The following is a 13,681-nucleotide window of genomic DNA, read 5'->3' on the forward strand; positions in this document are numbered from 1 at the left end:
ACCGTAGAAATTTGCGCAGATCTATGATCCAGAGATTTTATTATACCGATCACCTCGTTAAGTCCTACGAGAAAAGAATTGCTGGGCGTAATCTTAACGCGGATAAGTTTTCGCGTTAGGATAAATTTTGCAAAGACCGATGAATATGAAAGAGTATCTGGTGCTGCGCTAGGCGGCACTCTTTGATATTAATCGCGAGCCATTTAGGATCGGCATAAGACAGGTTCTGCAGCTGCCACGATCCATTGAGGAAGTTACAATCTATTTTTGAGTCTAACGCTGGCCGTTGGAGCGGCAGGTTTTAGTATATTCGTGGCCTCCTGCCAAATGATCATTGATGTAATTAATTTATCACTTTTCCTCGGAGAAACGGGCAATCGATTTATATTCTCCATTTTCGTCAAACTATAATACTGGCTGTGCGCCGAATGATGAGACATTTTAGTAAATGGTGATTTCTATAATAATATTTATATCTAATATACAAGAAATGTATAAGACTGCACTAATTTTGGAAATAATATTGATACAGAGCATAATGTAAGTGCCAGAATTCTACTCACTGAAACGCACGAGCGGTATTCAACCTCTGTGTGTACATTGAATTGGAAAACGTGTCATGTTTCAAAGCATTCTAATGCCCGTTTCAAACCGTTTCGTTTTGTAGAATGCATTATATCCTGATATCGTATTAGAAACTAGGACAGCCAGCATAACGAGGTATATCAATATCTTGTCGGATCGGAAAACGGAAGTGAACAGTGAGAAAAAAGTTTCAAGAGCCGTAAGAAAAAGTCCTTTTACAAGAGTAATCTGTGGGTTAGAGTTCTCAAGAGAAACGACGAGCAAACAATATTTGCTGACAAACGCGGCCTGAAGGCAGTGAGGATTTTATCAGGTTACGGGACATCGACGTTGTAGCGCGGCGCTAGGAGTGCCTCGTCAAATTGATTATCCGTCGACGAAAGGCAAACAGGGTAGACGAGAGAGGTGCAGAGGTGGGAAGTTTGGTGGCGGAGGCGAGGCCCAAAGGCCGACAATCAAAGTCGGGTCTAATGGGTATCGAATAGGTGGACTCGGATATTGGCCGGCGATAAGAAGAGGACGCGTAATCTGTAGCAAACAGTCGGCGAAGCTTTGAGCCAAGCCGGCAGGGCGAAGAGGGGTTCACTCTGTTTGCGCTGGGGCCAAGCCGACCTGTCAATCACTGCAGCAGCTCGCCCTTTGTCCGAGTGATTTTCAACCCGAATCAGTGCAGCAGCTCGCAGCGGTGACTTGAGTCACTTCAACTCAGACCGTTGGGATTTTCACCGTTTACACGACGGCGACAACCATCGAACAATAACCATCGAACCCAACGTTTCAAACGATAGCGACGATATACTCACCGTACACTTGGACCAGAAGATTAAAGATGTTCTCGTGGTCGAACTGCATCGCTATGTGCAGTGGCGTGTATCCCTGAAAAGGAAAACATCGTCAGAACTTGGTGTAAAGAATTCACACCGTGGCGGTTCAGATTACAATTGACATCACGCTCGGTGTAATCTGAATTCAAAATAGTTAGACCAAGGTCCGACGGACAAGTTAGTACACATATGTGTACGAAACGCACTCTCTGAATAACCAACCTTCTATGGCCGACCCCAACCGGCGTCGGTTCGTAATGAGACGCTTAATGTGAAGAAATGTAAAAGCCTTTTATTCATCAATAAATATTATTCATTTTAATATGAACGTATGTGGGATTTTATTTCGGCCAGACGGACGAGGAGCCTAAAGCTTAAAAGATACCACATATTTTTCATTGACTGATTGATTAAAAGTTTATTACGATCTGAATAAAAAAAACACCATGGGGTAAAATATTAGTATACTGTTAGAGGAAATCTCTTCAACTTCATGCTCATCCTCATTTTCTCTACATGTATCGAGAGTTCTTTTGGAAAGGATCTGCTTGACTATTGCAACTCGTCTAGTTTATAAGCGTAGCCAACTTGATATGTGAAAGGTTATGGTTAACTATCACTAGTCAATCGGTCGATTCTAGGGAATTTTTTCTCGGCATCGAAGCTTTGCGTCAAGCTGCAAACACGGATGTCATCCAATGAAAATTAAGCACGTTGAATCGCGCGCGCTACGAGCATGTTCTTTCAAGAAGAACTCTCGATATAAAACCCAACGTCTTCTGTCTGTCTGTCCGTATGTATTTTCGATTATAACTCCAGAATTAATGAACCGATTTTGATTATTTTTCTTTCTGTGGACAGCTACGATATCAGGTTTCAGGCTCTACTTCGTTACAATCAGATCAACGGTTTTTTTGTAACTCAATTCGAAAGGGGATCACACACTCATGCAAACGCTGACTAAACTCTTACAGATAAAGGAACGTCACGTTGAAGAGTTTACAGGTTTTCGATGAGCTCTACAAAAAAGTGCGCAAAACTAGACGTCTAGGTTTAATAGTTTTGCCACACGAAGTATTTGAAAATATTTGCGTATCGAAAACATCTTTGACACTAGTAATTGTCGCGAAAAAAACAAAAAAACAAAGCGAAATTGGAATTCAAATCGCGTTCTGAACGTATCAACCATTCAAAGGTACCGATAGTTCATTTCACGCACTCCGATATATATCCGGATGTGATATGCGGGCGTACGTGACGTAGGTGAATGGAAAGTGAACGTATAATGCCGGAGTGAGAATTTTCAGCCTATACACGATACGCAACAAGGAACGAATGTACAGAAACATTTCTCGTACTACTTTCGTCTCTAATTCCTGGCAATTCCAAGTCTTGTGCCTCGGGGATATTAAGATCACGATATACTGCAAGACGACCGCGTTGCATACCTGCAATAAATGTATTACACATATTGCCGCACACATGCAGAGACAATAACGGCGAGTATCATTAATCCCTAATTATACAACAAATTTCGCAGCAACACAGACCGTGCGAAACTTTGCATTTCCTCCGGATATATAATAATATCCCGTAAGGTGGGTATATGGGTAGAAAATTACACAGAAACTCAATTAGAACAGGAAATTGCGTCTGCCAATCCTATCGGCTTTCCATTTTCTTACGCCAAATCCAGTAATTATACCCTAATAAACTTCGCTAATTTTGCACAGTTTTGCTCAAGTATACCGTACTATAATTAATTAGGTATTTTAATGTTTAAAGAGGCTGGAGTTCTGCGAAATATCTGTCCATTTCCTATCTCTCTCTTTCTCGATCCCAATCGCATCTCTTTCAAAGCCACCGAACGACAATACGGGAAAATTGATATCCTGTCACGCGGATACGATAAAGGTGGGAAAAGATGGAATCGCATTAAGTGTCGTGCGAGTACGAGCAGCTATTGGTAACGATATTATCGGTGGATGGAAGGAAGAAAGACAGGTGATTTTCTTCGGTATAGGTTACCGGTCGCAGAGTAGCAGCTGCAGTCTTCCGCGTCTCGTTTGACGGGCGTCGTTCGGCGTCGCGACGCTTGTACAAGTCGGTCCGAGAACCGATCGAGTTCAGAAATCGATTCGAAAATTTTCAGATCCTCTGTGAGAAATCCGCGCGTTTAGAAATGTCGCGATGATATTCCGGCCGCGTACAAAGCTCGCGAAATTAAGACAAGCCGCGCTGCTTGGTGCGTAACGCGTAAACCGCAGAGAGACGGGACCGAGATGCGTAGAATGTAGGTAATCCGGTAGGTGAGTTGCGGTTTTGTTCGGTACGCGACTCCGAATTCGTCTGCGGTTTATACCGCCGGTCCCAGGCCGATGTCCTCGGAGTTCAGGGCTACAAATTTTACCCACCAAAGAGATTTTCGACACCGAGACACCCGCGCACAGGAGTGCCGTGGCCTTCAGGTTTTAGGGTATTTTGGTTTGGATATTTGTACTTTTCTCGAAATGGACGGAGGTCAATATTTGGATATAAAAATTTAAGGGCTATAATATCGAATTTTTAAAAAAACTAAAGCTTAATTTATAGAATTTAAAAATGCTGAAACAGAAATATAAAGAAGTAAAAAGAATAGAAAGATCAGAGTGCCGAACTGTAGAGTCGTTGGAATTAGATTTTAGACAAAATAGATCCTCGATTTTGACGTTCCACGTTCGGACCTCTTCATAATTTGACATACGGTACTCTCCGACTTTCCACATTTTTAAATTTTATGAATAAGATTTTCCCGTCGCTTATATTTTCTACATTTTAATAACTCTACGAATTAAATGTTCACGTTTATGAAAATTCGACATTCTGGTCATTCTGTAAATCGACAATTCTAGTTTTTTTTTATCCCTACTCGACGAAATTGAGAATGAATGGGGCTCACATTCTAAATAGAAAGATAGAAATGATGAAACAAAAAAAAAAACATTTCATAAAGTTCCTGTGACGTTAATTGCGAAACAATTTGAGAAAATGTTTTATAACTAGAATGTTTGAGATGATCAATGTCCTATTCCAGAATATTTTCAGGCTCATTTAGTAGGCAGCATAATTTTCACCTAATTTTTTTGTTGGATTTATAAATTGAGAATAATTGTATCTTTGGTATGAATTTATGGAATGAGAGTTGAGCACTAATCAGCTCAACGATAATATTGTACCTACGAATGTGATGGATGAAAAATGAATTACACATGCGCATAATGTACCCTGATTTTTTTTTTTCGTTTTCTCACTTATACACGAACTGCGCACATCATTTTTAGCAAACAAAATTCGATATCGGGCTACCAACTGATCGGTGAAGTGCAACAGCAGGAGAAGGTCCAGAAAGGAAGGAAAAGTTGAGGGTATCGGATTTAGCGAGAGTGGACGCGGTTAGCCGCAGACGCGAATGTATCGTCATTATTGGTTTACGCTATATAGGCTCATCGCATTAGAATATAGCCGCTGGGAAAATAAAAACCTCGGAATCGAATTTTACATTCCCAAGTTTATGATCGACGGATTCGTCACGGGCCGTGAAGCATGAAACGTTTACCGTGTGTTTCTTGTAATTGCGGGAGGATGGAAATTATTTGTAAGTCGGATAATTCGACGGATTGAATTTCAAACGGGAATGATTATGCAGTTGCAAAATTCACAGTTACTTGAAATATTTGATGCTGAAAATAAGAGATCTCCTTCAGAAGCGACTGCTGCACTGTTAATTGAAACAAAACTCAATCACATAATAACTAGGCTGCGTTGAGAAAAATTTCATTTGTTACGGTAACTAGAAAAATTAAGTAAAACGGGTATCGTTAGAAAAACTGTTTGAATGTTGTTGGAATTTCGAAAAACGAGGTACGCCTAACCATTTTGCGCTATTGTCGATCCTTTTTTGGTTATTGCAACGCAAAATCAGTTTCTTCGGTTTACTCTACTTGTTTAGTTAAACAAGGCTTTGACGTCAATTTATTCCTGCACGAGCATTAAATTTTCGCAACAGTTGCAAGAAAATATAGCAACAGTGATCGTAATGAGAAAGAATAGCAACGGATACTAGACTTTCCGGTAACAGCTAGAAAATTAATTTTCATTTTGTACCTAGAACTGTATTTTTCGATTGTGGTAAAAAATGAATATAGTCAAGGACTGAGCGGTAACCGGAAGTAAAAATTTCTCTCAGTGTATCTGATTCGAAAGGGGCGTAAAACGAAGAATCGTTTGGTAAAAAAAAAAAAAAAAGAAAGTGGGAAATAAAATTGAAGTTGCAGTCGCATAAGTAACGGTGATTTTTTATGTCCATTTCTTTTTTTTTTTTTTATACCAATGCAACTGCGGAAGGGTCCCTGTTTCGAAAGTATAAGACATTTACATGGGTTTTTCAAAGCCGTGAAATTTAGTCAATTTTAAAGTCAACGAGTATCTATATATATAACATCGGGCCTCGTTGCGCTATGGGGTATAATAATAAGACCGTCATCCCGGCGTTGTCGGGGGGTGAGGATGGGGTGAAAAAAGGGTGCACACGCGTATCCTTTTCCGAGTCCAATACCGGCGACACGTGCGCCTGCGACAAGTGGCAAGTGGAAACACCCCCGGGGGTTGGCGAGCGAGAGTCGAACGCGTATAGGCCCCCCCCCCACCCCCCACCCCCACCCTCGCGGGGTTTCATATATCTTTTTATACTTTTGACAATATTTTAAAGTATAGCATTGTCTGCGTTCTAAAGTAGGGGGTAAAAGGGGGGAGGAGGAGGGGGGAGGGAGGGAAATATTCTCGCGCGAATCTGGTGCAGCAGCAGCAGCAGCAGCAGCAGCAGCAACGGGGCAAGTGGCACGGGGGTGCGAAAATAGGACAGCTGCCGACCGGCCACCAATATCTCGACGGGCGTATATCACAGCCACGGCAGCGCAGCGGCACCCTGCGCGGTTCTCTTTCACACAGCTTTTGCTACCTCGCTCTTATGTTATATACAGTAACGTATATAGGTATAGGTTATACGTACGCGCGGCCACGACGCGGCTTTCTGGATTTTTCAATTTTAATATATTTCTCTATAATATCTTCCAGGTTTTACGAGCCGCTAAATCATCCCGTCTCTTTCGCGTTTCTATTACCTATATCTGTGTAACCTCGCCCCCCTTTAGGTATAATACCTACCGACTTTTACCCCACGTCCTCACTTTCGCTTGTTAAATAAAATCCCTTTCATCTACGACACACATGGGGAAAATTGTTATGGTAAGGTTTGTGGATTTGATTGACAAACGTTATATGCTCACGGAAATTATCGAATATTAATAAATAAATACATACTTGGATGAGGAAATTACGCAGGTATAAATGCGATGTTGCATTTTGTAAATTGATAATCTATTTCTAGTATTTGAGTATTTTTTGAGGCGATCCTGTAAGGATTATTGTGGTTAAACTGGTGACGGGGTGGGGGTGAAAAACTAGAATGCCGGATTGATAGAAGGATCGAAATACCGAATTTTCAAATACGTGAAAGTTTGATTCGTAGAGTTATTAAGATGTAGAAAATTCAAGTGTGATAAATTCAAAATATAGAATGGTAATATCTAGAATCTGTAAACAATTTTATATTACAGAGACGAATTCTGACGATTCTATATTTTGGCATTCTACATTTTTAAATTCTATAAATCAAGTTTTCGCTTCTTAAGAAATTGTCTTAATTATTAAGAAGAAATTATTTCGATAAAATTCCGTCCAGTCATCGCTTTTGGTTCTATAATTTTTCTTTTAACCGAACAGTTCGACGAATCTCACCATTTCATTTATCAGTAGAAAAATGACTTGCGGCTTCGAAAGAAAAAAAAAGCAGCTGAATTTTGTCGAAACATTTTCTCGTTATCTTTATTCTACTTATTATTATTTCTAGCTTGTTCATATTTTTTCCGGCATCCTCGCGATTACGAATTTTGTCAGAAATTTTCAAACAACGCGAACGATGCGTGCGCAGCTCGAAGAAGTTTCCCCGTTCTTTAATATCCTCATCTCTTTTTCTCGAGAAAGTCGAGCCGAGTCGCTGCGTATGGTGCAAGTGCATAAAATACTGGCACCGTATATTTTACGCGAGCGCCACACGAGCGCCTTGTCGCATCTCGTTGTTTTTTGTCGCGATTACAAAGAGTTGCCGATGAGCGATAAGTGCAGCCTCGCTGAAGGAATGAAAGAAAGACGCGAAGGCAATCGACGTTAGTCTCGAAGATCGGAGATCGACGACCGTATAAAGGATACCGGGATCCCCGGAGAGGGTGGATAAAATAAGGGCAAAGAAGATCATCCGCAACGAATTTGTCATCCTTAGAAGTAGCGATTTATTCGCGACAATAAAACCTACGATTCTTGCGGAACAACTTAAGCGGGTTCATTAATGGCTGAATACGGTTCGAAACAAATGGCAGATTCAATTATCGTGAAAAGATGTCCCTTCAGATCGAAAGGGAACTGTATCGAGTGATTAAATCGGGTGAAATCAGTATGATTACAAAGTCACTGTGAGAATTTAAAAAGTCAGTTTTTACAAAGCTTATTTTGGAAGTTCTTAAATTTTTAAAGTATACCGTTTGTAAATTATTACGCAGGACGAGTTTGATGTTCGACTCCTGAGGGTTAACCGGTTGAAATTGTCTCAAATTTAAAAAATAGGTACAAACTATTCTCACTATCAAGTAATACTGCTGTAAAATATATCTTTTTTATTCTCACTTTTTCGACTAATCTTCGACTGGGCACTTTTTTCCCCAGTTAAGGCTTGTCGAATATTTCTAAAAAATTCAGGCAATCGGTATCAGGTGCCTAATTGATGTTCCGATAGTTCGCATTGCGAAATTTTTCACCAGTTAATTAGTAGAAATCGTTGGGAAAAACTCTATGTTGTCCAGAGGAGGATTAATTCCGCGGATGATATTACGACGAGAAAAATACACGTGGCAAGGTTTACGAGTACGTCGAGTTGAAGCGGCCGGCTAGGCCGGAGGGATAAATAATGCCGGACTCTAGCCGCATGCACGAGGTTCTCTTATCAACGTCGAGAGATCAGAGATCTGCGCGCCAGAGCGGCCATTATCAAAAGGCCTTTCCTTCCCTCTGGACGTTTTCCCTGTGTGCGTTATTTACTTTTGTACGTTTTTTCTTTTTTTTTTTTTCTTTCTTTCTTTCATCTTCATGGTTTTTTTCCCTCTCGTCGTCCGGTTTTCTTTTCGGATTCCGGTATATTCCATGGTTTGTACCGCGCCAGCTGACCATCGTTGAGATACCACAAAACGCGTTGCAATAAAGACGTGTTTCACAAGGCTTGAAAATTCCGCGCCTTCTGGCTTCGGGGCATACGCAGTGAATTAATTTTACACCGATTCGTATTTACTGTCATGTATATCGCGTTATTATCATCGAGAATCGGCAGGTGTTGAGGTAGATTTGATTCAAATCTCGGAATTGACACGATTCTTTATAAAATAAAAGTTGATTCTCTCTTTTTTTTTCGTCAGTGCTCGTTTGAAGTACAATTTTACACATTTTACGATAACGACCGTCGTCTTGCGAATTTATTCCGATGCCTTTCAAAGCGAGCGAAAATTCTCTAAATCGTTAACCAGCTGTGACTATCGATTACATTTATTAGGAATTATTATACATGTATGGCAGATGTATATTTGAAGAGGAGAATCGTAGAAAAACCACTCAAAACCTTTGCCAATTCTCCTCTTCATTTAATTGTGGCTCCCTAAGCGAAGTTCTTAATTTATTATGGTAAAATTCAACCTATTCAACCACTCGATTCACAATCAAAATCCCACTCTGAGCAAGTTTTAGACGCAGAACTTATTCATACTCGGTACGCTTCAATGGGTTAAGAAATTATATACGTAGATGAAAGAATCTTTGTAACAATGTATGCACGGTCGTAAACTTCGATTATTATACGTCGTCGAAATATCCTGAAACGTAAAGAAGCTTCACATATATACGTTTTGAGTAAAGAAAACTTTCCTAACTCGAGACAAAATCCAAGGGGTGTTTCACTCAAACGATTATCGCGTCAATATCATTAGAAATAATTTGTTAATCTCCGAAATCACCCTGACGTGAAATCAGTAATATCAAAAATGAAAAAAAAAAAAAAAAACAAATAATAAAAAATCTGCATAGGTAATCATCGGTTATAGTAACGAAATTTAAAAAAATCGTGACAAATCATCTGGTCGAGGTAATTTCTCGTAATCGCTTTATAAAATTTGAGTAATCATAAAACATGTAATCACGGTGTAAATTTTTGCTCAAGTTTTTTCACCCCTTCGCAAAAGCTCCGAAGAAGCGAGGGTCCAAGATCGTCGGAAGTTGGAGTAAGACAGGAAAGACGTCGAGGTGTGACGGAAGAATCTCACAGGTGTGAAAACGTGTGTAATAATAATGATTGGTGGCTGAGGTAGGGAAGGGTGTTTCATCCGTCGGAGTTGACACCGAGGTGACGACAGCCCGACTCGGATTACCTACAACGGGAAACAGACGAGGCAGCGGGGCTGCTCGTCTCTCGATTCGAATTAGCCGGAGAGCGAAGACAGGAGGAAGACAAACGCCGAGTCGGACAAGGGCGGCAAAAGCGAGCCGGAGAATTTCCTCGGGCCCCGAAGCTCCGGGCTTCGGGCTTCGGGCTTCGGCAGATGCCCTGTTTGTCGCGCGCCGCTAACGAGCCGAGCCTTATATAAGTCCTATGAAGAGTAAAGCCGGGGACCACACACGTCTGATCCTATCAGCCGGCCGCCGCCCCCCAGACTCTCGGGACGACGACGTCGCGACGCCCCCGAGAATCGTGCACCGCGTGCCCTGCGTGGTAACCGTGGTGAACCGACGGTAGGATTTCGATCGGGGAATTAACGTCTCGATGCGTTTTCGACTTCCCGTTTTCCTGATTTTCGTAGAAAAATAAAAAAAAACAAAAAAAAAAAAACAACCAGTTATTTTAGGCAATCGCGACGAAAATTGAAAGTTCAGTTTTCACCGGATTTCCGCGTTTTCAAGCTTGGACAATCGCCTCCGATCATTTTCAGATGTGCTATCAAATTTTTTGTCCGACGACGTCTCGAGAAACGAGTTACAGGATTTCAATGATTTTGGTCTAAACCGACGCGGTTTTTACAAACTTCGAACTGATTAGATTTTCGCTTTGATCCGTTCGGTACATTTTCAATTATTTCGATACGAAAGTTTCAAAAAATCAAATGAAAATTATGGTATCTTGAGAATGGATAAATGGATTTGAATGAAAATTGATACCGTTAGGTTTTTTGAGGAATCTAAGGTCCGATTTGCAAAATTTAAATTTGGCGTATTCAATAAGTTGCAAGAAAAAAAAAATGCTAAAGACATTTAGATTAAATGAAAATTAGTACTCGTCTGTTTGTTGGTGGGCTGATCGCAAATCTAAAGTCAGATTGCGAAATCCAATATAGCAATTCAATATGGTGGAAAAAAGTCTAAAAATATTCCGATTTTGGTAGAAATTGGTAGGTGGAGGTTTTTTTGGGGTCACGGATAACGATTCCAAGGCCAGACTTCCAAAATTTGCATCACTAGATCGATTATAGTGGTTAAAAATAAGAAAATCGTCATATTTTAATTATCGTACAACACCATTTAAATTCCAACGATTTTGAATAATCATAGATAATGTTTTCGAAGAATCGATACTATGTTTCATAAAAAATAATACTATTTGATTCAAACTTGTGTTTGACAGACTTACCCCATTCTGCAACAAGATCATCAATTGATTCGATATTCGTGCACGATGAGCGGGAGATTGGAGCGACGGATGAAACATAAAAAAAAAAAAAAAAGCACAGAAATCAGGTAAATTGTAATATGTATACATGTATACTAGGACGGTCCGGAAGAGGGCCTTTTTTTAAATTCCCTCTTATCCGAGATTCCTGTACTTTTTCACTAAAAAATAGCACACGCGAAAAGGCTGAGCTGAAAAATTTTTTTTAACAATGCCTCGAAGACGTTGAAATTTCGAAAAAAGACTATTTTCGGGAATTTCAAAATTGAGAAATCCTTCGATGGTTATGTTTTGTATTACGAAACAAAAGTTTCTGTCAAACCTGACATGCGTGAGATTCTTTTTAGTGTGAAAAAATGTTTTCAACATTTAAATATTAAAATATTTCACTGCTTTTTACTTTTTTCGCCAAGCGTGAGCCACTTTTTAGTAAAAAAAGTACAAAAAATCTCGGAGAAGCGCGAAATCTAAAAAAGAAGGCCGTCTTATGAATAGCCCTGATATATATCTACGTATAATTAACAATAAAAAAAAAGTCAAAAATTAGAGAAAGAAATAAACAACGAAACAAATTCCAATCTAAGCTCACCGTGGTCTCGTTGACACTCTTGATGTAGTCCTTGTAGGTACCGGCGATGAGTTTAACGATGTCCTCGTTCCCGTGTTTCGCACCCCAGTGCAACGCAGTCTGTAACAATAATAGAACTCCGATGAAACCTCGTCGTATCACCGAATCGTAGTGTGAACGAAGAAAATTCGCGCGGTGGTTTCGTCGCAAGGGACGGAATGCGGTGACTCGAGTCTGTTTCTGCAGCGTCCCGACGCCTCCGACGCCTCCGTCATCGCCGTGGTAGAACATAAACGACGCCTGCGGTGTAACCGCACGGTAAAGACACGCCTTGAGCAGCTGTAGCGTATTTTCAGAAACACGCACGGAATATTCGCGAATTAAATTATCGAGGACATCCGCGACGGATAGCGATTTTCCTTTTAATCCGCAATTTTTACTAGTCGAGGATGTTTTGTGGCCGTATCAATAATTTGCCAGATTTTGTAACGAATGAAGTACTCTTTTTTTTTTACCCGATGTAATAGAAGAATAGAAGACTTGCGTCGATTCGAATAGAAATATGTAAATATATATATTTGTTTTCTTGTTAACATCCATGTAAAAATGGTTAGGCGTACCTCGTTTTTCGTAATTCCAACGATATTCAAACAGTTTTTTCAACGATACCTGTTTTACTGAATTTTTCTAGTTACTGTAACGAATGAAAATCTTCTTAGTGTTTAAGATCTGTGAAAATAGACATCGTCTTACCCAGTATAACTAAGATCTGAAAAAATTGCAACGGAAAAATAAAGCAAAAGACGTTCGACTCGATTAAGAAATTTCCATAAACGTGTAACGCGTATACAGGTATGTACATATATAACGTATGACGATTGTATGCGAGAAAAAGGAATATAGGAAGATAGATACGTCATGTCAGCATCGCGGACCGGACTGCAGGACTGCTCCGTGTCTCATTAGCGGTTGGAAAAACTGGCGTCCTAACGAGGCGACGAGCCTAATCACCGAGGACGGACATCCCGGCAACCAGTGTTTGCAGGGTGCAGAGGAGGGTGGAGGAGAGCGAGACGATCGGCGTGCGTGGGTGTCTTTTGCGACAAAGAGAGGAGAGTCTCTCGACAAATTAACGGCCTTTGCGCGGTCGGGCGAATAATAACCAGGGCGTTTTATGAAGATATGATGCCGGCGCTAATTCGCCGTCCTCTCGTAATCCGGAACACGTTTGCATCCGTCTACCTGATGACGGTGCAAGACGTGCACCGTACACTTGCATCCACATTTTGCATATATACTCGTACGTATGACAAAGTAGTCGCGGGAGTTTGGAGGAACGAAAATTGCAATTATAAGTAATTGATTGCGTGGTTAGTCGAATTGACGTAATTAAACCGGAAAAAAGTCGAACATTATTATGGAATTACTCGGGCATGTTCGTTGTCGTATCGGGGGGGGGGATCAACTGTAGAAATGTTTCCAGATTTGTTTTTCCTTCGGGTACATTTTTTTCAGTGTTCAGTGGTACTCCTTCGAGTTTATTGTAATATTGCGGGAATTCATCTATTGATAATACGTTATTAGTGTTGATTAGATGCTTCTTCGTTTTTTTTATTAAAATTACGAAACTCCTTTATTAACTGATTTTCAGTTATTGAGAAGATACAGATTTAGTAAAGCTGTAATAAACTACCTTCTTGCGTAAAATCCTGATTTTGTAGACCGGTGATAAAAAAATCAGTGTCATTAACGAAGATTTAAGTCTATTTGAAAGTATTTTTAAGGTTTTTTGGATTAAAGAATGACTCTGCAACTTGAATAACGTTTTTATAAAAATATTGACAAATCAAG

At 40.2% G+C, this 13,681-nt stretch overlaps 1 protein-coding gene across 9 annotated transcripts in view; it reads right to left on the minus strand.

Annotated features, from left to right (window-relative positions):
• LOC107219344 (ankyrin repeat domain-containing protein SOWAHB) overlaps positions 1–13,681 on the minus strand; it is a 139,856-nt gene that overhangs the window by 6,146 nt on the left and 120,029 nt on the right. For all 9 annotated transcript variants that reach the window (XR_006903027.1, XR_006903026.1, XM_046732648.1 and 6 more), the window contains 3 exons: positions 11,852–11,950; positions 11,224–11,229; positions 1,389–1,461 (listed from right to left, as the gene is read on the minus strand). Coding sequence is in view for 7 of the 9 variants with exons in the window: in XM_046732648.1 (XP_046588604.1) it covers positions 1,389–1,461; positions 11,224–11,229; positions 11,852–11,950 (178 nt within the window). In the remaining 2 variants the exon portion in view is untranslated. The remainder of the gene's footprint in view (positions 1–1,388; positions 1,462–11,223; positions 11,230–11,851; positions 11,951–13,681) is intronic.

This window comes from Neodiprion lecontei, chromosome 2 (genome assembly GCF_021901455.1).
Source record: "Neodiprion lecontei isolate iyNeoLeco1 chromosome 2, iyNeoLeco1.1, whole genome shotgun sequence".
NCBI classification, from domain to species: Eukaryota; Metazoa; Arthropoda; class Insecta; order Hymenoptera; family Diprionidae; genus Neodiprion; species Neodiprion lecontei.